General features: G+C 41.3%; 1 protein-coding gene across 1 annotated transcript in view; it reads right to left on the bottom strand.

Moving 5' to 3' along the window:
* Positions 1 to 24,396, bottom strand: part of SMC6 (structural maintenance of chromosomes 6) — an 869,177-nt gene that overhangs the window by 647,991 nt on the left and 196,790 nt on the right. Inside the window, 1 exon segment of the mRNA XM_053711237.1 lies at positions 8,107 to 8,187. Within this exon segment, the coding sequence (XP_053567212.1) occupies positions 8,107 to 8,187 (81 nt within the window).

Here is a 24,396-nt window from a genome sequence, read left to right as displayed (position 1 = left end):
CCTCGCGGCCCGAGAACCTCTAGAAGGGACCCTAGAACCTTTGTGAAGATCCTGGGAGCCGTGGCCAACCCAAAGGGAAGAGCCACAAACTAATAATGTTTGTCCTGAAAGGCAAATCTTAGGAATTGATGATGATCCTTGTGGATAGGAATGTGAAGATACGCATCCTTCAGGTCCACAGTGGTCATATATTGACCCTCTTGAATCAATGGCAAAATTGTACGAATGGTCTCCATATTGAACGATAGGACTGAGAAATTTGTTTAGACATTTGAGATCTAAAATTGGTCTGAAGGTTCCCTCTTTTTTGGGAACCACAAATAGTTTTGAGTAAACCCCTGACCCTGTTCCAGCTCTGGAACTGGGCAAATTACCCCCATTGTGTAGAGGTCTTTTACACAGCGTAAGAACGCCTCTCTTTTTGTCTCACTCTACAGACAAACGTGAAAGATGAAATCTTCCCCTTGGAGGAAAATCTTTGAATTCCAGTTGGTACCCCTGGGTCACAATTTCCAATGCCCAGGGATCCTGTACATCCCTTGCCCAAGCCTGAGCAAATAAAGAGAGTTTGCGCCCCCCTACTAGATCCGGTCCCGGATCGGGGGCTGCCCCTTCATGCTGTCTTGGTAGCAGCAGCGGGCTTCTTGGTTTGTTTACCTTCTTCCAGGCCTGGTTAGGTCTCCAGACCGACTTGGATTGAGCAAAGTTCCCTTCCTGCTTAGTGGAGGAAGAGGAAGCAGAGGGTACTCCTTTCAAATTTCGAAAGGAACGAAAATTATTCTGTTTACCCCTCATCTTGAGAGACTTGTCCTGAGGTAGGGCTTGATTGAAGAAAACTAAAACTATCATTTTATCACCACATAAACTTTACCCTTCCTATTGCTAGAATAGGCAAAGAGAATGACTGGGGGAGGAGTTAAGGGAGGAGCTATATAGCAGCTCTGCTGTGGTGCTCTTTGCCACTTCCTGTTAACAGGAGGATTATATCCCACAAGTAAGGATAAAACCCGAGGACTCTGTATATCTTGTAAAAGAAAAGAGTACTCTGGAACGGCAATCGGAACATAACTGATGGGCATGGATAACCCGGGCCATTTTATATTCATCACAAGACGCATTCTCCGCGTTGGAAATATCTGTGTCTAACAAAATCAGAATCCTCCATTTTGGGATCACAAGAAGGACAAAAACTAACAGGCACCTTTTTTACACCCCCAATGGCTGGGGCACTCACCACCTCCTGTGAACCAGACAACCAACTAGCAGACTCTCTCTGACGCCACACAGTCAACATACAGAAGTGAAAACAACGTAATCGCACCCGGTCACGAGGTGCACCATGCAAGTCATAAAAAGAGCACGCAAATCAAAGATCGCACCAATTGATAAGGACGTAATGTTCCGAAAAGCCAAGAGAATTTAAAGTATTACTACACAATCAGCAGATAGAACGACATTGCAAACATGAATAAAGTCCCCCCTGTTCAATAACCACCCTCAGAGGATATTAACCCATGATTCCCGATTTAAGATAAAAGGAGTCCCACTGGGACCCTACCTTTTCACGTTATCACATCACATAATGAAGTAAAATGAAACAATCTTACCGGAATCTACACAGTGGAACAGGAACACGGCCCTTAAAGTGTGACTGATTGTAATCTCGCCTCTGACATGGACTTGAGCGAATAAAGGCAGGCAGCGAAACTCGTCAACGCTGATTGCCAAGGAGCTGTTAATATGAGTCGGGATAGCTTTGCAGAAAGACTCTCCCTGCATCTCCGGACTCTAATCTTCATCCATGCTCTCAATGAGAGGCTGACAGGACTACTTAAAACACCAGTCCCATTTCCAAGAGTACTACCCTCCATAAAAGACTATCTTGAACTTCTGACACTTCTCTGCCAACCTCCTGTGACGAAAGGCAAAGAATGACAGGGGATGAGGGAAATGGGGGAGGTATATAAAGCCATTTGGCTGGGGTGTCTTTGCCTCCTCCTGGTGGCCAGGTTCTGAATTCCCAAAAGTAATGAATGCAGCTGTGGACTCTTCCCGTTTAAGAAGAAAAACAGAATTTATGCTTACCTGATAAACTACTTTCTCTTACAGGTGTATTCAGTCCACGGATTCATCCTTACTTGTGGGATATTCTCAATCCCTACAGGAAATGGCAAAGAGAGCACACAGCAAAGCTATCCATATAGCTCCCCTCAGGCTCCGCCCCCCCAGTCATTCGACCGACGGTTAGGAGAAAAAGGAGAACCATAGGGTGCAGTGGTGACTGTAGTTATTGTAAATTAAATTTGAACCTGACTTAAATATCAGGGCGGGCCGTGGACTGAATACACCTGTAAGAGAAAGTAATTTATCAGGTAAGCATAAATTCTGTTTTCTCTTACTTGGTGTATTCAGTCCACGGATTCATCCTTACTTGTGGGATACCAATACCAAAGCGATAGGACACGGATGAAGGGAGGGAACAAGTCAGGTAACCTAAACGGAAGGCACCACTGCTTGCAAAACCTTTCTCCCAAAAATAGCCTCAGAAGAAGCAAAAGTATCGAATTTGTAAAATTTGGCGAATGTATGCAGTGAAGACCAAGTCGCTGCCTTACAAATCTGTTCAACAGAAGCCTCATTCTTGAAAGCCCATGTGGAAGCCACAGCTCTGGTGGAATGAGCTGTAATTCGTTCAGAAGGCTGCCTGCCAGGAGTCTCATAAGGCAATCGGATGATGCTTTTCAGCCAGAATGAAAGAGAGGTAGCAGTCGCTTTCTGACCTCTCCTCTTACCAGAATACACGACAAACAAGGATGATGTTTGTCTGAAATCTTTAGTTGCTTTTAAATAGAACTTTAAAGCACGAACCACATCAAGATTGTGCAACAGTCGTTCCGTCTTAGAAACTGGATTAGGACACAGAGAAGGAACAATAATTTCCTGGTTAATATTCTTATTAGAAACCACCTTTGGAAGGAACCCAGGTTTAGTACGCAAAACAACCTTATCTGCATGGAACACCAGGTAGGGTGAATCGCACTGTAAAGCAGATAATTCTGAAACTCTTCGAGCAGAAGAAATAGCCACTAAAAACAAAACTTTCCAAGATAATAACTTGATATCTTTGGAATGTAAGGGTTCAAACGGAACCCCTTGAAGAACTAAATTTAGACTCCATGGAGGAGCCACAGGTCTGTAGACAGGCTTGATTCGAACTAATGCCTGTACAAATGCTTGAACGTCTGGCACAGCTGCCAGACGCTTGTGTAACAAAATAGACAGAGCAGATATCTGTCCCTTTAAGGAACTAGCTGACAGACCTTTCTCCAAACCTTCTTGGAGAAAAGACAATATCCTTGGAATCCTAACTTTATTCCACGAGTAACCCTTGGATTCACACCAACAAAGATATTTCCGCCATATCTTATGGTAAATTTTCCTGGTGACAGGCTTTCTGGCCTGTATCAGAGTATCTATAACTGAATCAGAGAACCCCCGCTTAGATAGGATTAAGCATTCAATCTCCAAGCAGTCAGCTGCAGACAAACTAGATTTGGATGCTTGAAAGGACCTTGGATTAGAAGATCCTGCCTCGATGGCAGTTTCCATGGTGGGACCGATGACATGCCCACTAGGTCTGCATACCAAGTCCTGCGTGACCACGCAGGCGCTATCAGAATTACCGAAGCCCTCTCATGTTTGATTCTGGCTATTAGCCGAGGGAGAAGAGGAAACGGTGGAAAGACATAAGCTAGACTGAATGACCAAGGCGCTATTAATGCATCTATCAATGCCGCCTTGGGATCCCTGGATCTGGATCCGTAAAGGGGAAGTTTGGTGTTCTGACGGGACGCCATCAGATCCAACTCTAGAATGCCCCAAAGCTGAGTTAGTTGAGCAAAACCTCCGGGTGGAGTTCCCACTCCCGCGGATGGAAAGTCTGACGACTTAGAAAATCCGCCTCCCAGTTGTCTACTCCTGGGATGTGAATTGCAGATAGATGGCAGGAGTGACCCTCCGCCCATTGGATAATCTTGGATACTTCCTTCATCGCTAGGGAACTCTTTGTTCCCCCCCTGATGATTGATGTACGCTACAGTCGTGATGTTGTCCGACTGAAATCTGATGAATTTGGCCTCTGCTAGTTGAGGCCACGCCTGGAGCGTATTGAATATCGCTCTCCGCTCCAAAATGTTTATCGGGAGAAGAGATTCTTCCCGAGACCATAGGCCCTGAGCCTTTAGGGAGTTCCAGACCGGAACCCCAGCCTATCAGACTGGCATCGGTCGTGACAATGATCCATTCCGGTCTGCGGAAACTCAGTCCCTGAGACAGGTGATCCTGAGACAACCACCAGAGAAGAGAGTCTCTGGTCTTTTGGTCCATTTGAATCTGAGGAGATAATCTGTGTAATCTCCATTCCACTGTTTGAGCATGCACAGTTGCAGTGGTCTGAGATGGATTCAGGCGAAAGGGACCACGTCCATCGCCGCAACCATTAAACCAATCACTTCCATGCACTGAGCCACGGAAGGCCGAGGAATGGAATGAAGAACTCGGCAAGTATTCAACAGTTTTGACTTCCTGACCTCTGTCAGAAAGATTTTCATTTCTACCGAGTCTATTAGTGTTCCCAGGAAGGGAACCCTTGTGAGCGGGGACAGAGAACTCTTTTCTACGTTCACCTTCCACCCGTGAGACCTTAGAAAGGCCAGAACGATGTCCGTATGAGCCTTGGCTCTGTGAAAGGACGCCTGTATTAAGATGTCATCTAGGTAAGGTGCTACTGCAATGCCCCGCGGTCTTAGTACCGCCAGAAGGGACCCTAGCACCTTTGTGAAAATTCTGGGAGCAGTAGCCAGCCAGAAAGGCAGGGTAAAGAACTGGTAATGATTGTCCAGAAAGGCGAACCTTAGGAACTGATGGTGATCTTTGTGGATAGGAATATGTAGGTATGCATCCTTTAGATCCACGGTAGTCATATATTGACCTTCCTGGATCATCGGCAAGATTGTCCGAATGGTTTCCATCTTGAAAGACGGAACTCTGAGGAATTTGTTTAGAATTTTTAGATCCAGGATTGGCCTGAAATTTCCTTCCTTTTTGGGAACTACAAATAGATTTGAGTAAAAGCCCAGTCCTTGTTCTGCAATTGGAACTGGGTGTATCACTCCCATTTTTAGTAGATCTTCTACACAGCGTAAGAACGCCTGTTTCTTTGTTTGGTCTGAAGACAAACGAGAAATGTGGAACCTTCCCCTTGGGGGAGAATCCTTGAATTCTAGAAGGTACCCCTGAGCAACTATTTCTAATGCCCAGGGATCTGGGACATCTCTTGCCCAAGCCTGAGCAAAGAGAGAAAGTCTGCCCCCTACTAGATCCGGTCCCGGATTGGGGGCTACCCCTTCATGCTGTCTTGGTAGCAGGAGCAGGCTTCTTGGCCTGTTTACCCTTATTCCAGCCCTGCAAGGGTTTCCAGGTTGCTTTGGGCTGGGAAGCGTTATCTTGCTTTGCAGCAGCAGAGGTTGCAGCAGGTCCGCTCCTGAAGTTGCGAAAGGAGCGAAAATTAGCCTTGTTTTTTGCCTTAAAAGGCCTATCTTGTGGAAGGACATGGCCCTTGCCTCCAGTGATATCTGAAATAATTTCTTTCAGCTCTGGGCCGAAAAGGGTTTTCGCCTTGAAGGGAATATTTAACAGTTTCGTTTTGGACGACACATCCGCCGACCACGATTTGAGCCAAAGTGCTCGTCGCGCCATGATAGCAAAACCTGAGGTTTTCGCCGCTAATTTAGCTGATTGGAGAGCAGCATCAGTGATAAAAAGAATTAGCCAGCTTTAAAGCGTGAATTCTATCCATGACCTCATCGTATGAAGTCTCCCTCTGGAGCGACTCCTCCAGGGCCTCGAACCAAAAAGCCGCTGCAGTAGTTACCGGGATAATGCAGGCAATTGGTTGAAGCAGAAAACCTTGCTGAACAAAAATTTTCTTTAGCAAGCCTTCCAATTTTTTATCCATAGGATCTTTGAAAGCACAACTGTCCTCTATTGGTATAGTTGTACGCTTAGCCAATGTTGAAACAGCCCCCTCTACCTTAGGGACCTTCTGCCACGCGTCCCTCCTGGGGTCGTTTATGGGGAACATTTTCTTAAAGATAGGTGGGGGAACAAAGGGTACACCTGGTCTCTCCCACTCCTTAGTCACAATATCCGCCACCCTTTTTGGTATCGGAAATGCCTCAGTGTATACAGGGACCTCTAAATATCTGTCCATTTTACACAATTTTTCAGGGACCACCATGGGGTCACAATCGTCCAGCGTAGCCAAAACCTCCTTAAGCAGGACGCGGAGGTGTTCCAGCTTAAATTTAAACGCTAAGGAATCTGACTCTGCCTGCTGAGAAATTTTCCCTGTGTCAGAAATTTCTCCCTCAGACAGCCCTTCCCTCACTGCTACTTCTGAGTTTTGTGAGGGTGCTACAGATACATTATCCAAAGCTTCAGATTGCTCATCTCTGTTTAAAACTGAGCTATCGCGCTTTCTTGGAAAAACTGGCAGTTTGGATAAAAAAGCTGCAAGGGAATTATCCATTACTGCCGCTAATTGCTGTAAAGTAACAGGGGCCAATGCGCTAGAGGTACTAGGCATCGCTTGCGCGGGCGTAACTGGTGTAGACACGTGGAAGGGAGGAAAGAGGACTATCCTCATTACCCTCCGTTAAGGAATCATCTTGGGCAGCATTTTTAATTGTCACTGGATGATCTTTAAAATGCTTAGATGTTTGTGCACACTTTAAACAAATGCAATGGGGGTATTGCCATGGCTTTTGAACATAAAGAACAAGGTCTATCTGAAGACTCAGACATGTTTGACAGGCTCAGACAACACTAAAATATTGAAAAAAATACTTTTGATAAAAACGTTACTGTCTCTTTAAATAATAAAAGGCACACACTTTTTTACCAAATTATCAAAAAACATCCGATCGTAATTAAATTTTCACCACATGATCCTAATGCCTTGAAATGATTGCACACAAGTTTACAAATCGTTTAACCCCTTAATGCCCAAACCGGAGCAAAATGAGTAAATACCCGGTTTAACCCACTACAGTACTATGCCACAGTCTTTGCTGTGGCTTTACCTTCCTTTAGGGTTATTTGCAGGTGTAAATTAAGCCTCCCTGAAGTCCTCCTGTACTCTAAAGGCTCTGCACATGAAGCTGCATGGAGCTGTGTTGCAAATCAACTGCGCAATTGAGGCGCGAAAATGAGGCCTCCTCCTTCTCACTCTAGAGCTATGGGGCCTTTCTGAGTCAGAATAGCTGTCTTAAAATGCCAGGCGTAGAAAAAAAAAATTCCCCAAAAAGTGTTTGCAACGTTCAAAAACGCTTAATAACAGAAGATTACCCTAATAAAGTAATCGATTTAGCCCATCACAGTGTCTGTCAGTATTAAAGCCCTTAACTGAAGCCCTCTTTCTATACTGTGTCTCAGAAAATGGCTTACCTTCCCTCATGGGATATCTGTCAGTCTTCTAGCACTACCAGGTCTTGTTAGAAAATATGACTGAACATACCTTAAGCAGAATAAGCCTGCAAACTGTTCCCCCCAACTGAAGTTCTCCTGTACTCAACAGTCCTGCGTGGGAACAGCAATGGATTTTAGTTACAACATGCTAAAATCTTTTTCCTCTCAGCAGAAATCTTCATCACTTTCTGCCTCAGAGTAAATAGTACAAACCGGCACTATTTTAAAATAACAAACTCTTGATTGAAGAAATAAAACTACAAATCTAACACCACATACTCTTTACCACCCCCGTGGAGATGCTACTTGATAGAGCGGCAAAGAGAATGACTGGGGGGGCGGGGCCTGAGGGGAGCTATATGGACAGCTTTGCTGTGTGCTCTCTTTGCCATTTCCTGTAGGGATTGAGAATATCCCACAAGTAAGGATGAATCAGTGGACTGAATACACCAAGTAAGAGAAAGCTGTATCAGCTGGTAAAAACTAAGCGTATAAATTAACATTGCACACCCTCAAGAGTGATGCAAATGAACACTGAGGAAAAAAAAAAATCACACAGTGTACTTGGGTTTTTCATACCTTGTATTTATCAGCTTCGTTTTTGGACTGCAAAAAGCTTTTACTCATCTCTTGTGTGAGAACGGATACAGGATTGTCTACCTAGAGAAACAAGAAAGAAAATAAACAATGCCAAATAATCTCATTAGCATACAGTACATCTAATTCAGATATATTTTTAATAAATCAAAACAGTTTGTAAAATATATATATATATATATATATATATATATATATACATATATATATATAAAACACACAGAGAAAGTCCAGCACTCACTTACAAGCTCTCAGCTAAGATTTAAAAGCAAAAATGGAAAGGTTAGTTACCGCATCTGGCCAAATGGGACAAGCTCAGGTACCACGTCAAGATCCTTTCCAATACCTGAGACCCTAAAACAGCCACACAATGCAAGCTCTCAAATCCAAACAAACAAAGGAAGCGTGCACAGGCTTATGTAATCACCCTAGACATATACAAAACACGGAAGGGGACTGCACTCTCACACCGGACCGGGTACACATCCAATGACCCTGTAACATGCTCACAGGCACTTACAGGAAGCTGTGCTGTCCCCAGAGTCAGGCAGCTAACCCCAGACCTGTCCGGTGTGAGAGTGCAGTCCCCTTTCGTATTTTTTATATATATATATATATATATATATATATATATATATATATATATATATATATATATATATATATATACACACACATATATATATATATATATATATACATACAGTATATATATGTGTGTGTGTATATGTGTATATATATATATATATATATATATATATATATATATATATATATATATATATATATATATAAAAAGTAAAAAAAGCAGAGGCACTTTAAGCTAACATAAAACTTAACATATATTTCATCCTGGTTATAAAGACATAACGTTTCGGTGCTCCCTTTGCACCTTTGTCAAATGTCATATAGGGTTCATAAGGTATGAACCTAAAAACAATGTACATGATACCACAACACCCTGGTTAAATACCATTCTCCTCTGCGTTGCCGCTCTCATGCCGTCAACTAATAGTGACGTCATCACTGGTGGATACCATGTGACGTACGTCTCACATTCAGCATGTATTACAAGCACATATTGAAGGTTGCCATGGAAACCGTATAAAAGGATGCATGCCAGATTAAATAATCACGTTTACTGTATTAGGAACCAAACACGGGATAAATATACGCCTGTAATACACGCTGAAAGTGAGTGACGCGTCACATGGTGTCCACCAGTGATGACATCACTATTAGCCTACGGCATGAGAGCGGCAACGCAGAGCAGAATGGTATTTAACCAGGGTGTTGTGGCATCATGTATATTGTTTTTAAGTTCATACCTTATGAACCCTATATGACAGTTGACAAAAGTGCAAAGGCAGCATTGAAACGTTATGTTTTTGTTTTTTTGTTTTTTATTGAGGAATAAAATACAGAAGTGATAAACAAAAGAAAAGGCAGAGCTATATGCACATACATGTGTTCTTATAGATATAGTTAGCGATATTGAGTAAAAACATTATTTCTCAAATAAATTATATATTCGCTAGTAAACTTAAGCTAAAATGTAAAACCTATCTAGCCCTGCATGTAGAAATATATTCCTCTATTTTCTTCCTCCTGGAACTAAGTACAAGATATTTTGGGTCTCAAACAGTGTTAACCTGTACCACAGTACCAGGAGGAACAACATAAATGTCAGTAGGTTATATTTCCTCCCATGACTCAATCGGTCACTCTTGGACCTAATATTACTAGATAAACTTAAAATGATAGAGGAGTTAGAGCAGGACTAGAGGCCACTTTTGGGCCTTGGAATACAATTGAGGAAGCACACTTAAGAGTTATTCCTGCATACTGACAATACAACACTTGTAGAGAACTTAGTGTAAATAAGGCTGCAATACTAATAGCATATAATTATAAACAAAAAATATATAATCCAATACAGCCAACATTAAATGGAAACGGTTGGACTAGAACTATAAGTGCAGGGCAGCATATAAATTGACCTTGGCCTATTCTATATACAGTATATGTATGTGTGTATGTATGTCCCTTATAATTTCCAGAGTGGTGGCAGAGTGCCTGAGACCAGAAGATCCACAGGAGAAATTCTATATATTTAGTATCACTTAGATTAGCTTATGGGATATAGCAATAAATATAATAGATACTAACATATCTCCCACATGTATAATTAACTCTATAGTAGTGGGATTAAGGCTACAATACTAATAATATGTCATTCTAAACAAGATATAAATTCTAGTACAGCTAACACCCTATGGTCAAGAGATGACCACAAAGTGCAGTTCAGCATATAGATTAAACTTGGCACATTCTATATAGGCGCATATATCCCAATTATTTTCTAAACTGGTGGTAGTGTGCCTGGAGCCTGTAGATCAAAAGGAAAAATAAAATATATTTAGTGTCACTGAAATTAACTTATTGAGATATAGGGATAGATATAGCAATACTAACATAACTCCCCCACTATCAAATATGTAAAATCAATTCTGTCATGAAGGGTCTATTATGTATGATAGAATATATAAAAACTGTGGTCGCGCTGCCCTGGCCACTCACAACATGACGTTACACTTGACCCTGAATGATTAACTATAAAAAGAATATTGCAAAAGAGTAGGGAGCATGTTGCATTAAACCGATCTGCTATCTGAATGTCTAGTATGCTAGTATATTTGTTAGAATATTAGTATGTAAATCTAGTTGTATCTAAACTCCACCAACAACAGACTAAAGAGTTTTCAGTGACAAATTAAGCCAAAGATTAACAATACACATACATAGATGAGTAATGTCTAAAAGTCTCAACTGCATAGACACCTGCTTCCACACTTGAACACACATATACACATACATTACGGTCCAAAGGTTATCAAATTATAGCTTATGAGTTAAACATAATGGAATTTGCATGTACTCAATGCTGTGCACCAAGGATCCTTGAGAGAGAGCAGCCTGGGCCTCTCTGAATCTCTCGCAATTATCCCACACCGGTTCTCCTCCGGCTCCATTTCATAGCTGTACTAAAGATGTGAGAGTCTGCACAATGGAAAGGCCAAACAAATATGCCGCCAAACCTACACTGAACAGGTTGCAGTCCTTCACACAGTAGACTCTGCAAAGGAACAAAATCGCTCATGACTTCTCTCGAGCAGCCGTTCCAGCAATCCAGCATGAGAGACACTGAAGGAGCGTCACAGCCACCTGGGCTCCCAGGTCTAGTACTAGGCATGACACAGTCTCTTTGTGTGCAAGTGTATCTGTTGGTCACCGTTTCTGAATAGGCGCTCGCAAGACCCTGGGAACCATGAGAGTCACCTCCCTGATCCGCCATGGAAACATCATGAGTTGCGCAAGTGCTTGGCATTGCAGTTATCCCTTGGTCTCCTGCGTGGCTGCGATCTGAACCTCCATCTGGGGTCAGAGTTTCTGATGTAACGTCCTTTAGCGGTGAGTTTGGAAGCTCTCTATGGTGGCTCCCCTCCAACGTGCTTAGCAAGTCCTGTTCTGTGCATCCCAAAACGATCGAGTGGGGCCGACTGTCCACTTTCAGTAGTAGTTGTGGAGATCGGCAAGCATCCGTGGCCTGCCTGTGTGGGGATCGCTGCAGCATAGTCACATCTTTAAGTATACAAAGTGTCGATCCTTCTATTACGACTTGACCACCAGGCTGCATTATCTCAGCGATTGGGTTAGGGGTTGGTTTGCCACTGCTATTGCTGTTGTTGGGTATAATAATCTGCTCCACTCCTGTATTAGCCTCCATAATAGGACTAGGAGGGTTTACTGCCTGCGACTGCTTTTTCATATTCTTGCAGCTGAGGGAGTCAGAGTGAAAAGCTTGTTCTATGGCGTCACACAATTGGATTCTATGTTCCTCTACAATTGAAATTAGCTTAGCCATACTAAGCTGCGTGTGTTCCATTGCTCGGTCAATACTGTAGGGCACTGGCTGCACAACAATGGCACAGCAATTGTGAGGACAGAAGAGGCTTCAGATAGGGGAAGGCCTCAAAGTTAAAAATCCGGTACTGAGGGCTGAGGAGCCGCACTACTATCCAAAACCCTATCTCTTGGGTCAGAGTGCCTTCAGCCGAGTTTCTCCATCTTGTTCAATGGTGTATTGCCAAGATTTCAGGTTAAATATGAGTAAGAGTGGTGGATGTCTCAGGAGCTGAAGCTCAGTGCAACCAGAAAGATGGCCGCGGCCCGTAAGTCCCCCCAACGTTATGTCTTTTTTACCAGAATGAAATAAATGTTAAGTTTTATTTAACTTAAAGACCAGTAAGTCCTCCCTGGCATTTGCAAAACTTGTGGGTCTGTGCATATCCTAATTCATTTTTTATTTTGCTTTAGGATATAGCACTCCAAATTTTGATAATTTGAACTTTTATATTTGAGTTTGAACCTTGAAACTTTTTTCTACTTGTACCAGGCACCCAGTTTTGAAATCATGAAAACCATGGATACAGCATTGATTATGGACAAACTTTATAAGCATGATGATTTAAAAAAAAAAGCCATTTGTTTTCACTGATGAGGACGCTGATAGAAAAAGAGTCACGGACAACCTGAGTGAGTTGTGGGGGGATAATCAGATTAATTTCTACCACAAATTACTGAATTTACTTTAAAAAAAAAAGATTAACCATCATATGCATGCGGTTAGGATTAAGCTGCCTGTTGAAAAACAATTTCTGTGTGCTGAAACATTATCCTTAACATGTTTTCCAACTTTTTATCCATGGGCTCTTTAAACAACGAAGGGGAATTGTCGTCCGCTTCGCAAGCGTAGATATAGCACCATCCACCTTCGGACAGTCCCCCATAGCTCAAGCTGAGAGTCTGGAACCAAAACAAGCGCTGTGTTTGACGTGCTCGTGCACGATTTCCCCATAGACATCAATGGGGAGAGCAAGTCAAAAAAAAAAAAAAACAACACCTGCGATCGCAGAAACAAAAGTTAGTAACACAGCCCCATTGATGTCTATAGGGAAATTAAAATACAGTTTAAACCTAACACCCTAACATAAACCCCTACGTCTAAACACCCCTAATCTGCTGCCCTTGACAACACTGACACCTACCTACAGTTATTAACCCCTACTCTGCTGCTCTCAATATCACCGCTACCTAAATAAAAATAACCCCTAATCTGCCGCTCCTGATATCGCTGCCACTATACTACATTTATTAACCCCTAAACCGCCAGCCCCCCACATCGCAACAAGCTAAATTAAACTATATTAACCCCTAACCCTAACATAACCCTAACACCCCATAACGAACATAATACAAATATAGCTAAATTAAATTTACACTTATTAACTAAATAAACCTATTAACCCCTAAACCGCCAGCCCCACATCGCAACAAGTTAAATTAAACTATTAACCACTAACCCTAAACTTAACCCTAACACCCGCCTAACTTTAAAATAAATAAATTAGATCAAATTAAATTTACAATTATTAACGAAATAATTCCAATTTAAAACTAAATACCTGTGAAATAAAACCTAAGCTAGCTACAATATAACTAATAGTTATATTGTAGCTAGCTTAGGTTTTATTTTTATTTCACAAGTATGTTTGAATTTATTTTAACTAGGTAGACTAGTTAGTAAATAGGTATTAACTATTTACTAACTACCTAGTTAAAATAATACAAACTTACCTTTGAAATAAAACCTAACCTAACCTGCCTTACACTATAACCTACCATTACAAAAAAATAAAAAAAATATTACAAAAAAAAACAACGAAATTATAAAAAAAAAAAAAAAAAAAAAAAAAAAAGACATCCTATTTTAATACCCTTAAAAAAAGAAAATGTATGCTTACCCGATAAATGTATTTATTTTTTTGACACAATGAGTCCACGGATCATCTTAATTACTAATGGGATATTCACCTCCTGGTCAGCAGGAGGAGGCAAAGAGCACCACAGCAGAGCTGTTAAATAGCTCCTCCCTTCCCTCTTACCGAAGTTAAGGAAAGAAAGGAAAAACATAATTTATGTAAGAATTTACCTGATAAATTATTTTCTTTCATATTGGCAAGAGTCCATGAGCTAGTGACGTATGGGATATCAATACCCAAGATGTAGAACTTCACGCAAGAGTCACAAGAGAGGGAGGGATAAAAACAAACAGCCATAATCCGCTGAAAAATTATCCACAACCCAAAATATAAATTTATTCTTTAAATGTCCAGAAAAACTTAAAACATCAGCAGAAGAATCAAACTGAAACAGCTGCCTGAAGAACTTTTCTACCAAAAACTGCTTCTGAAGAAGCAAATACATCAAAACGGTAGAATTTAGAAAATGTATGTAAAGAAGACCAAGTTGCCGCTCTGCAAATTTGATCAACTTAAGCTTCATTCTTAAAAGCTCACGAAGTGGAGACTGATCTAGTAGAATGAGCTGTAATTCTCTGTGGCAGGGCCTGACCCGACTCCAAATAAGCTTGATTAATCAAAAGCTTTAACCAAGAAGCCAAGGAAATAGCAGAAGCCTTCTGACCTTTCCTAGGACCAGAAAATATAACAAAAACTAAAAGTCTTCCTGAAATTTTTAGTAGCTTCAACATAATATTTCAAAGCTCTCACCACATCCAAAGAATTTCAGGATCTTTCCAAAGAATTCTTAGGATTAGGACACAAGGAAGGGACAACAATTTCTCTACTAATGTTGTTAGAATTCACAACTTTAGATAAAAAATTTAAATGAAGTCCGCAAAACCGCCTTATCCTGATGAAATATCAGAAAAGGAGATTCACAAGAAAGAGCAGAAAGCTCAGAAACTTTTCTAGCAGAAGAGATGGCCAAAAGGAACAATACTTTCCAAGAAAGTAGTTTATTGTCCAAAGAATGCATAGGCTCAAATGGAGGAGCCTGTAAAGCTCTTAAAACCAAATTAAGACTCCAAGGATGAGAAATTGATTTAATGACAGGCTTAATACGAACTAAAGCCTGTACAAAAGAGTGAATATCAGGAAGTTTAGAAATCTTTCTGTGAAATAAAACAGAAAAAGAGAAGAGATTTGTCCCTTCAAGGAACTTGCAGACAAACCCTTATCCAAACCATCCCGAAGAAACTGTAAAATTCTAGGAATTCTAAAAGAATGCCAAGAGAAATTATGAGAATTACACCATGAAATGTAAGTCTTCCAAACTCAATAATAAATCTTTCTAGAGACAGATTTCCGAGCTTGTAACATAGTATTAATTACTAAGTCAGAGAAACCTCTATGACTTAGCACTAAGCGTTCAATTTCCATACCTTCAAATTTAATGATTTGAGATCCTGATGAAAAAACGGAACTTGAGACAGTAGGTCCGGCCTTAACGGAAGTGGCCAAGGTTGGCAACTGGACATTCGAACAAGATCCGCATACCAAAACCTGTGAGGCCATGCTGGAGCCACCAGCAACACAAACAATTGTTCCATGATGATTTTGGAGATCACTCTTGGAAGAAGAACTAGAGGTGGGAAAATATAAGCAAGTTGATAACACCAAGGAAGTGTCAGCGCATCCACTGCTTCCGCCTGAACATCCCTGGACCTGGACAGGTATCTGGGAAGTTTCTTGTTTAGATGAGAGGCCATCAGATCTATCTCTGGAAGACCCCACATCTGAACAATCTGAGAAAACACATCTGGATGGAGGGACCACTCCCCCGGATGTAAAGTCTGACGGCTGAGATAATTCCGCCTCCCAATTGTCTACACCTGGGATATGCACCGCAGAGATTAGACAGGAGCTGGATTCCGCCCAAGCAAGTATCCAAGATACTTCTTTCATAGCTTGGGGACTGAGAGTCCCACCCTGATGATTGACATATGCCACAGTTGTGATATTGTCTGTCTGAAAACAAATGAACAGCTCTCTCTTCAACAGAGGCCAAAACTGAAGAGCTCTGAGAATTGCATGGAGTTCTAAAATATTGATTGGTAATCTCTCCTCTTGAGATTTCCAAACCCCTTGTGCTGTCAGAGATCCCCAGACAGCTCCCCAACCTGAAAGACTTGCATCTGTAGTGATCACAGTCCAGGTTGGCCGAACAAAAGAAGCCCCTTGAACTAAACGCTGGTGATTTAACCACCACTTCAGAGAGTGTGGAACAATGGGATTTAAGGGTATTAATTGTGATATCTTTGTATAATCCCTGCACCATTGATTCAGCATACAAAGCTGGAGAGGTCTCATGTGAAAACAAGCAAAAGGAATTGCGTCCGATGCTGCAGTCATGAGGCCGAAAAACTTCCATGCACATAGCCACTGAAGGGAATGACTGAGACTGTTAGAGACAGAGTCATGGACACTGGACACTGAATCTATCTGGAAATCTAAAAAGGTGACCCTTGTCTGAGGAATCAAGAAACTTTTTGGTAAATTGATCCTCCAACCATGTTTCCGAAGAAACAACACTAGTTGATTCGTGTGAGATTCTGCAGAACGTAAAGATATCGTCCAAGATATCGTCCAAATAAGGAAACACCGCAATACCCTGCTCTCTGGTTACAGAAAGCAGGGCACCGAGAACCTTTGAAAAGATTCTTGGAGCTGTTGCTAGGCCAAATGGAAGAGCAACAAATTGGTAATGCTTGTCTAGAAAAGAGAATCCCAGGAACTGATAATGATCTGGATGAATCAGAATATGAAGGTATGCATCCTGCAAGTCTATTGTGGACATATAATGTCCTTGCTGAACAAAAGGCAGAATAGTCCTTATAGTCACCATCTTGAAAGTTGGTACTCTTACATAACGATTCAAAATTTTCAGATCCAGAACTGGTCTGAATGAATTTTCCGTCTTTGGGACAATGAATAGATTTGAATAAAACCACAGACCTTGTTCCTGAAAAGGAACTGGCATGATTACCCCTGAAAACTCCAGGTCTGAAACACACTGCAGCAAAGCCTGAGATTTTACTGGATATGCTGGGATGCGTGAGAGAAAAAAAAATCTTCTCACAGGTCTTACTCTGAATCCTATTTGATACCCCTGAGAGACAATGCTCTGAATCCATTGATTTTGGACAGAATTTATCCAAACATCCTTGAAAAACCTTAATCTGCCCCCTACCAGCTGAGCTGGAATGACGGCCGCACTTTCATGTGGACTTAGAGGCTGACTTTGGTTTATTAAATGGCTTGGATTTATTCCAATTTGAGGAAGGCTTCCAATTGGAAACAGATTCCTTGGGGAAAGGATTAGATTTTTGCTCCTTATATTGACGAAAGGAACGAAAACTGTTAGAAGCCTTAGATTTATTCTTAGTTTTTTTTTATCCTGAGGCAAAAATACTTTCTTCCCCCAGTAACAGTTGAAATAATAGAATCCAACTGAGAACCAAATAAATTATTACCTTAGAAAGAAAGAGATAGTAATCTAGACTTAGAAGTCATATCAGCATTCCAAGATTTAAGCCACAAAGCTCTTCTAGCTAAAATAGCTAAAGACATGGATCAAACATCAATTTTGATAATATCAAAAATGGCATCACAAATAAAATGATTAGCATGTTGCAGTAAGCGAACAATGCTAGGTCTTGTTGCGCTAAGTTCTCCAACCAAAAAGTTGATGCAGCCGCAACATCAGCCAAAGACATTGCAGGCCTGAGAAGATGACCTGAATATAAATAGGCTTTCCTCAGATAAAAATCAAGTTTCCTATCTAAAGGATCTTTAAAAGAAGTACTATCTTCCATAGGAATAGTGGTACGTTTAGCAAGAGTAGAAATAACCCCATCAACTTTGGGGATCTTTTCCCAAAACTCTATTGAAATTGCTGGTAAAGGGTACCATTTTTTAAACCTTGAAGAAGGAATAAGAGCAGTACCGGCTTATTCCATTCCTTAGAAATCATATCAGAAATAGCATCAGGAATAGGAAAAACCTCTGGAGTAACCACAGGAGGTTTAAAAACAGAGTTTAAACATTTACTAGTCTTAACGTCAAGAGGACTGGCATCCTCAATATCCAAAGAAATTAACACTTCTTTTAACAAAGAACGAATATACTCCATTTTAACTCAACAGAGGAGGATAAATCATTATGTTGTCGGTCATTTGAAATTTCATCAACTTTATGAGAAGTTTTAAAAGACCTTTTACGTTTATTAGAGGGCGGAAATGCACACAAAGCCTTCTGAATAGAATCAGTAACAAATTCTTTAAAATTCATAGGTATATCATGTACATTAGAAGTTGAAGGAACTGCAACCGGCAATGTACTATTACTGATGGACACATTATCTGCATGTAAAAGTTTATCAAGACAACTATTACAAATGACATTCGGAGATATCATTTCCACAATCTTACAACAAATGCACTTAGCTTTGGTAGAACCGATGTCAGGCAGCAAAGTTCCAACAGATACTTCTGAGACAGGATCAGATTGAGACATCTTGCAAAATGTAAAAGAAAAAACAACATATAAAGCAAAATTATCAATTTCCTTATATGACAGTTTCAGGAATGGGAAAAAATGCAAATAGCATAGCCCTCTGACATAGAAAAAAAGCAAGAGGCAAATAGCAATGTGGTATTAAATTAATGAAAAATTTTGGCAACAAGTATGACGCACAAAGTAACTGAAAAATGTTTGGTGCCAACAACATCCGGAAATGACACACTCACGTCACTAACGACGCAACCCTCTGTAAGAACTCTGCATCACCTACGACGTCGGAAATGACGAACTTGCATCAACAAACGTACTTTCTCGCCAAAAAATTCTCGCGCCAAGAATGGGGTGTATTAAGTAATAAAAAACATACTTACCAAAAAGACAACTATCCACATATAGCAGATAGCCAAACCAGTACTGAAACAGTTATCAGTAGAGGTAATAGTATATGAGAGTATATCGTCGATCTGAAAAGGGAGGTAGGAGATGAATCTCTACAACCGATAACAGAGAACCTATGATATAGATCTCCCGTGAGGAAAACCATTGCATTCAATAGGTGATACTCCCTTCACATCCCTCTGACATTCGCTGTACTCTGAGAGGAATTGGGCTTCAAAATGCTGAGAAGCGCATGTCAACGTAGAAACCTTAGCATAAACTTAATTCACCACCTCCATAGGAGGCAAAGTTTGTAAAACTGAATTGTGGGTGTGGTGAGGGGTGTATTTATAGGCATTTTGAGGTTTGGGAAACTTTGCCCCTCCAGGTAGGATTCTATATCCCATATGTCACTAGCTCATGGACTCTTGCCAATTACATGAAAGAAAGCCAAGGTGCAGAGGTGTCTGAAGTTTATAATAACCCACAACCTGCCTTACATGAACAGGGCGTGCCGTGGACTCATTGTGTCAAAAAAGAAATACATTTATCAGGTAAGCATTCATTTTCTTTTATTTTTTATGACACGATGAGTCCACGGATCATCTTAATTACCAATGGGATTCAATGCCCAAGCTATAGTACACAGATGATACGGGAGGGACAAGACAGGGAACCTAAACGGAAGGCACCACTGCTTGAAGAATCTTTCTCCCAAAAGTGCCTCAGCCAAGACAAAAGTGTAAAAGTTGTAAAACTTTGAAAAAGTTTGAAGAGAAGACGAAGTTGCAGCCTTGCAAATCTGTTCTACATTAGTTTCATTTTTTAATGTCCATGAGAAAGCAACAGCCTTCGTGGAATGAACCATAATCCTCTTGGGAGGCTGCTGTCCAGCAGTCAGTCTCACATGCAAGATGTATGATACTCTTCAGCCAAAAGGAAAGAGAAGTAGCCGTAGCTTTCTGTCCCTTACATTTTCCTGAGAAATTCACAAACAAAGAAGAAGACTGCCGAAAGTCCTCAGTCGCCTGTAGGTAAAACTTTAAAGCACGGACCACATCTAAATTGTGCAGAAGTCGTTTGAGAAGAAAGATAAGGACATAAAGAAGAAACAACAATCTCCTGATTAATGTTCCGATCAGAACAACCTTAGGAAGAAATCCTAATTTAGTACGTAAAAAGTAAATTTATGCTTACCTGATAAATTAATTTCTTTTACGATATGACGAGTCCACGGATTTCATCCTTACTTGTGGGACATTAACCTCCTGCTAACAGGAAGTGGCAAAGTGCACTACAGCAGAGCTGTATATATAGCCCCTCCCTTCCCCTCCAGTCATTCGACCGAAGGTTTAGGAAGAGAAAAGGAAAGGCTAAAAGGTGCAGAGGTGACTGAAGTTTACAAAAAACTGTCTTAAAAAGAACAGGGTGGGCTGTGGACTCGTCATATCGTAAAGAAATTAATTTATCAGGTAAGCATAAATTTACTTTTCTTTTACAAAGATATGACGAGTCCATGGATGTCATCCTTACTTGTGGGATAACAATAACAAAGCAATAGGACACAGATGAAAGGGAGGGACAAGACAGGAACCTAAACGGAAGGCACCACTGCTTGAAGAACCTTTCTCCCAAAAACAGCCTCAGAAGAAGCAAAAACAGAATTTATGTTTACCTGATAAATTGCTTTCTCCAACGGTGTGTCCGGTCCACGGCGTCATCCTTACTTGTGGGATATTCTCTTCCCCAACAGGAAATGGCAAAGAGCCCAGCAAAGCTGGTCACATGATCCCTCCTAGGCTCCGCCTACCCCAGTCATTCGACCGACGTTAAGGAGGAATATTTGCATAGGAGAAACCATATGTTACCGTGGTGACTGTAGTTAAAGAAAATAAATTATCAGACCTGATTAAAAAAACCAGGGCGGGCCGTGGACCGGACACACCGTTGGAGAAAGCAATTTATCAGGTAAACATAAATTCTGTTTTCTCCAACATAGGTGTGTCCGGTCCACGGCGTCATCCTTACTTGTGGGAACCAATACCAAAGCTTTAGGACACGGATGAAGGGAGGGAGCAAATCAGGTCACCTAAATGGAAGGCACCACGGCTTGCAAAACCTTTCTCCCAAAAATAGCCTCAGAAGAAGCAAAAGTATCAAATTTGTAAAATTTAGAAAAAGTGTGCAGTGAAGACCAAGTCGCTGCCTTACATATCTGATCAACAGAAGTCTCGTTCTTGAAGGCCCATGTGGAAGCCACAGCCCTAGTGGAGTGAGCTGTGATTCTTTCAGGAGGCTGCCGTCCGGCAGTCTCATAAGCCAATCGGATAATGCTTTTAATCCAGAAGGAGAGAGAGGTAGAAGTTGCTTTTTGACCTCTCCGTTTACCAGAATAAACAACAAACAAAGACAAAGTTTGTCTGAAATCCTTAGTAGCTGCTAAGTAAAATTTGAGAGCACGAACTACATCCAAGTTGTGCAACAAACGTTCCTTCTTTGAAACTGGATTAGGACACAAAGAAGGCACAACTATCTCCTGGTTAATGTTTTTGTTAGAAACAACTTTTGGAAGAAAACCAGGTTTAGTACGCAAAACCACCTTATCTGCATGGAACACCAGATAAGGAGAAGAACACTGCAGAGCAGATAATTCTGAAACTCTTCTAGCAGAAGAAATTGCAACCAAAAACAAAACTTTCCAAGATAATAACTTAATATCAACGGAATGTAAGGGTTCAAACGGAACCCCCTGAAGAACTGAAAGAACTAGGTTGAGACTCCAAGGAGGAGTCAAAATTTAGTAAACAGGCTTGATTCTAACCAGAGCCTGAACAAAGGCTAGAACATCTGGCACAGCTGCCAGCTTTTTGTGAAGTAACACAGACAAGGCAGAAATCTGTCCCATCAAGGAACTTGCAGATAATCCTTTTTCCAATCCTTCTCGAAGGAAGGATAGACTCTTAGGAATCTTAACCTTGTCCCAAGGGAATCCTGCAGATTCACACCAACAGATATACCAAATTATGTGGTAATTTTTCTGGTTACAGGCTTTCAGGCCTGAACAAGAGTATTAATAACAGAATCTGAGAACCCTCGCTTTGATAAGATCAAGCGTTCAATCTCCAAGCAGTCAGCTGGAGTGGGTCGAACGGACCTAGAACAAGAAGGTCTCGTCTCAAAGGTAGCTTCCATGGTGGAGCCGATGACATATTCACCAGATCTGCATACCAAGTCCTGCGTGGCCACGCAGGAGCTATCAAAATCACCGACGCCCTCTCCTGATTGATCCTGGCTACCAGCCTGGGGATGAGAGGAAACGGCGGGAACACATAAGCTAGTTTGAAGGTCCAAGGTGCTACTAGTGCATCCACTAGAGCCGCCTTGGGATCCCTGGATCTGTACCCGTAGTAAGGAACTCTGAAGTTCTGACGAGAGGCCATCAGATCCATGTCTGGAATGCCCCACGGTTGAGTGACTTGGGCAAAGATTTCCGGATGGAGTTCCCACTCCCCCGGATGCAATGTCTGACGACTCAGAAAATCCGCTTCCCAATTTTCCACTCCTGGGATGTGGATAGCAGACAGGTGGCAGGAGTGAGACTCCGCCCATAGAATGATTTTGGTCACTTCTTCCATCGCTAGGGAACTCCTTGTTCCCCCCTGATGGTATCAGAATGTCGTCCAAGTAAGGTACTACAGCAATGCCCCTTGGTCTTAGCACCGCCAGAAGGGACCCTAGTACCTATGAGAAAATCCTAGGAGCAGTGGCTAATCCGAAAGAAAACGCCACGAACTGGAAATGCTTGTCCAGGAATGCAAACCTTAGGAACCGATGATGTTCCTTGTGGATAGGAATATGTAGATACGCATCCTTGAAATCCACCTTGGTCATGAATTGACCTTCCTGGATGGAAGGAAGAAGTGTTCAAATGGTTTCCATCTTGAACGATGGAACCTTGAGAAACTTGTTCAAGATCTTGAGATCTAAGATTGGTCTGAACGTTCCCTCTTTTTTGGGAACTATGAACAGATTGGAGTAGAACCCCATCCCTTGTTCTCCTAATGGAACAGGATGAATCACTCCCATTTTTAGCAGGTCTTCTACCCAATGTAAGAATGCCTGTCTTCTTATGTGGTCTGAAGACAACTGAGACCTGTGGAACCTCCCCCTTGGAGGAAGCCCCTTGAACTCCAGAGAATAACCTTGGGAGACTATTTCTAGCGCCCAAGGATCCAGAACATCTCTTGCCCCTGCTTACTCCCCTCACTTGAGGAATCATCTTGGGCATCATTTTTACTAAATTTTTTTATGACATAAAATACATATAGTTAAATGAGAAGGAACCTTGGTTTCCCCACAGTCAGAACACAATCTATCTGGTAGTTCAGACATGTTAAACAGGCATAAACTTGATAACAAAGCACAAAAAACGTTTTAAAATAAAACCGTTACTGTCACTTTAAATTTTAAACTAAACACACTTTATTACTGCAATTGCGAAAAAGTATGAAGGAATTGTTCAAAATTCACCAAAATTTCACCACAGTGTCTTAAAGCCTTAAAAGTATTGCACACCAAATTTGGAAGCTTTAACCCTTAAAATAACGGAACCGGAGCCGTTTTTATATTTAACCCCTTTACAGTCCCTGGAATCTGCTTTGCTGAGACCCAACCAAGCCCAAAGGGGAATACGATACCAAATGATGCCTTCAGAAAGACTTTTCTATGTATCAGAGCTCCACACACATGCAGCTGCATGCCATGCTGTCCTCAAAAACAAGTGCGCCATACCGGCGCGAAAATGAGGCTCTGACTATGATTAGGGAAAGCCCCTAAAGAATAAGGTGTCAAAAACAGTGCCTGCCGATATAATCATATCAAAATACCCAGAATAAATGATTCCTCAAGGCTAAATATGTGTTAATAATGAATCGATTTAGCCCAGAAAAAGTCTACAGTCTTAATAAGCCCTTGTGAAGCCCTTATTTACTATCTTAATAAGCATGGCTTACCGGATCCCATAGGGAAAATGACAGCTTCCAGCATTACATCGTCTTGTTAGAATGTGTCATACCTCAAGCAGTAAGAGACTGCACACTGTTCCCCCAACTGAAGTTAATTGCTCTCAACAGTCCTGTGTGGAACAGCCATGGATTTTAGTTACGGTGCTAAAATCATTTTCCTCATACAAACAGAAATCTTCATCTCTTTTCTGTTTCTGAGTAAATAGTACATACCAGCACTATTTTAAAATAACAAACTCTTGATTGAATAATAAAAACTACAGTTAAACACTAAAAAACTCTAAGCCATCTCCGTGGAGATGTTGCCTGTACAACGGCAAAGAGAATGACTGGGGTAGGCGGAGCCTAGGAGGGATCATGTGACCAGCTTTGCTGGGCTCTTTGCCATTTCCTGTTGGGGAAGAGAATATCCCACAAGTAAGGAT

This window comes from Bombina bombina, chromosome 4 (genome assembly GCF_027579735.1).
Source record: "Bombina bombina isolate aBomBom1 chromosome 4, aBomBom1.pri, whole genome shotgun sequence".
Taxonomy (NCBI): Eukaryota; Metazoa; Chordata; class Amphibia; order Anura; family Bombinatoridae; genus Bombina; species Bombina bombina.
Note: the sequence above shows the minus strand (reverse complement) of the source record. Positions and strands in the feature narration are given on the sequence as shown.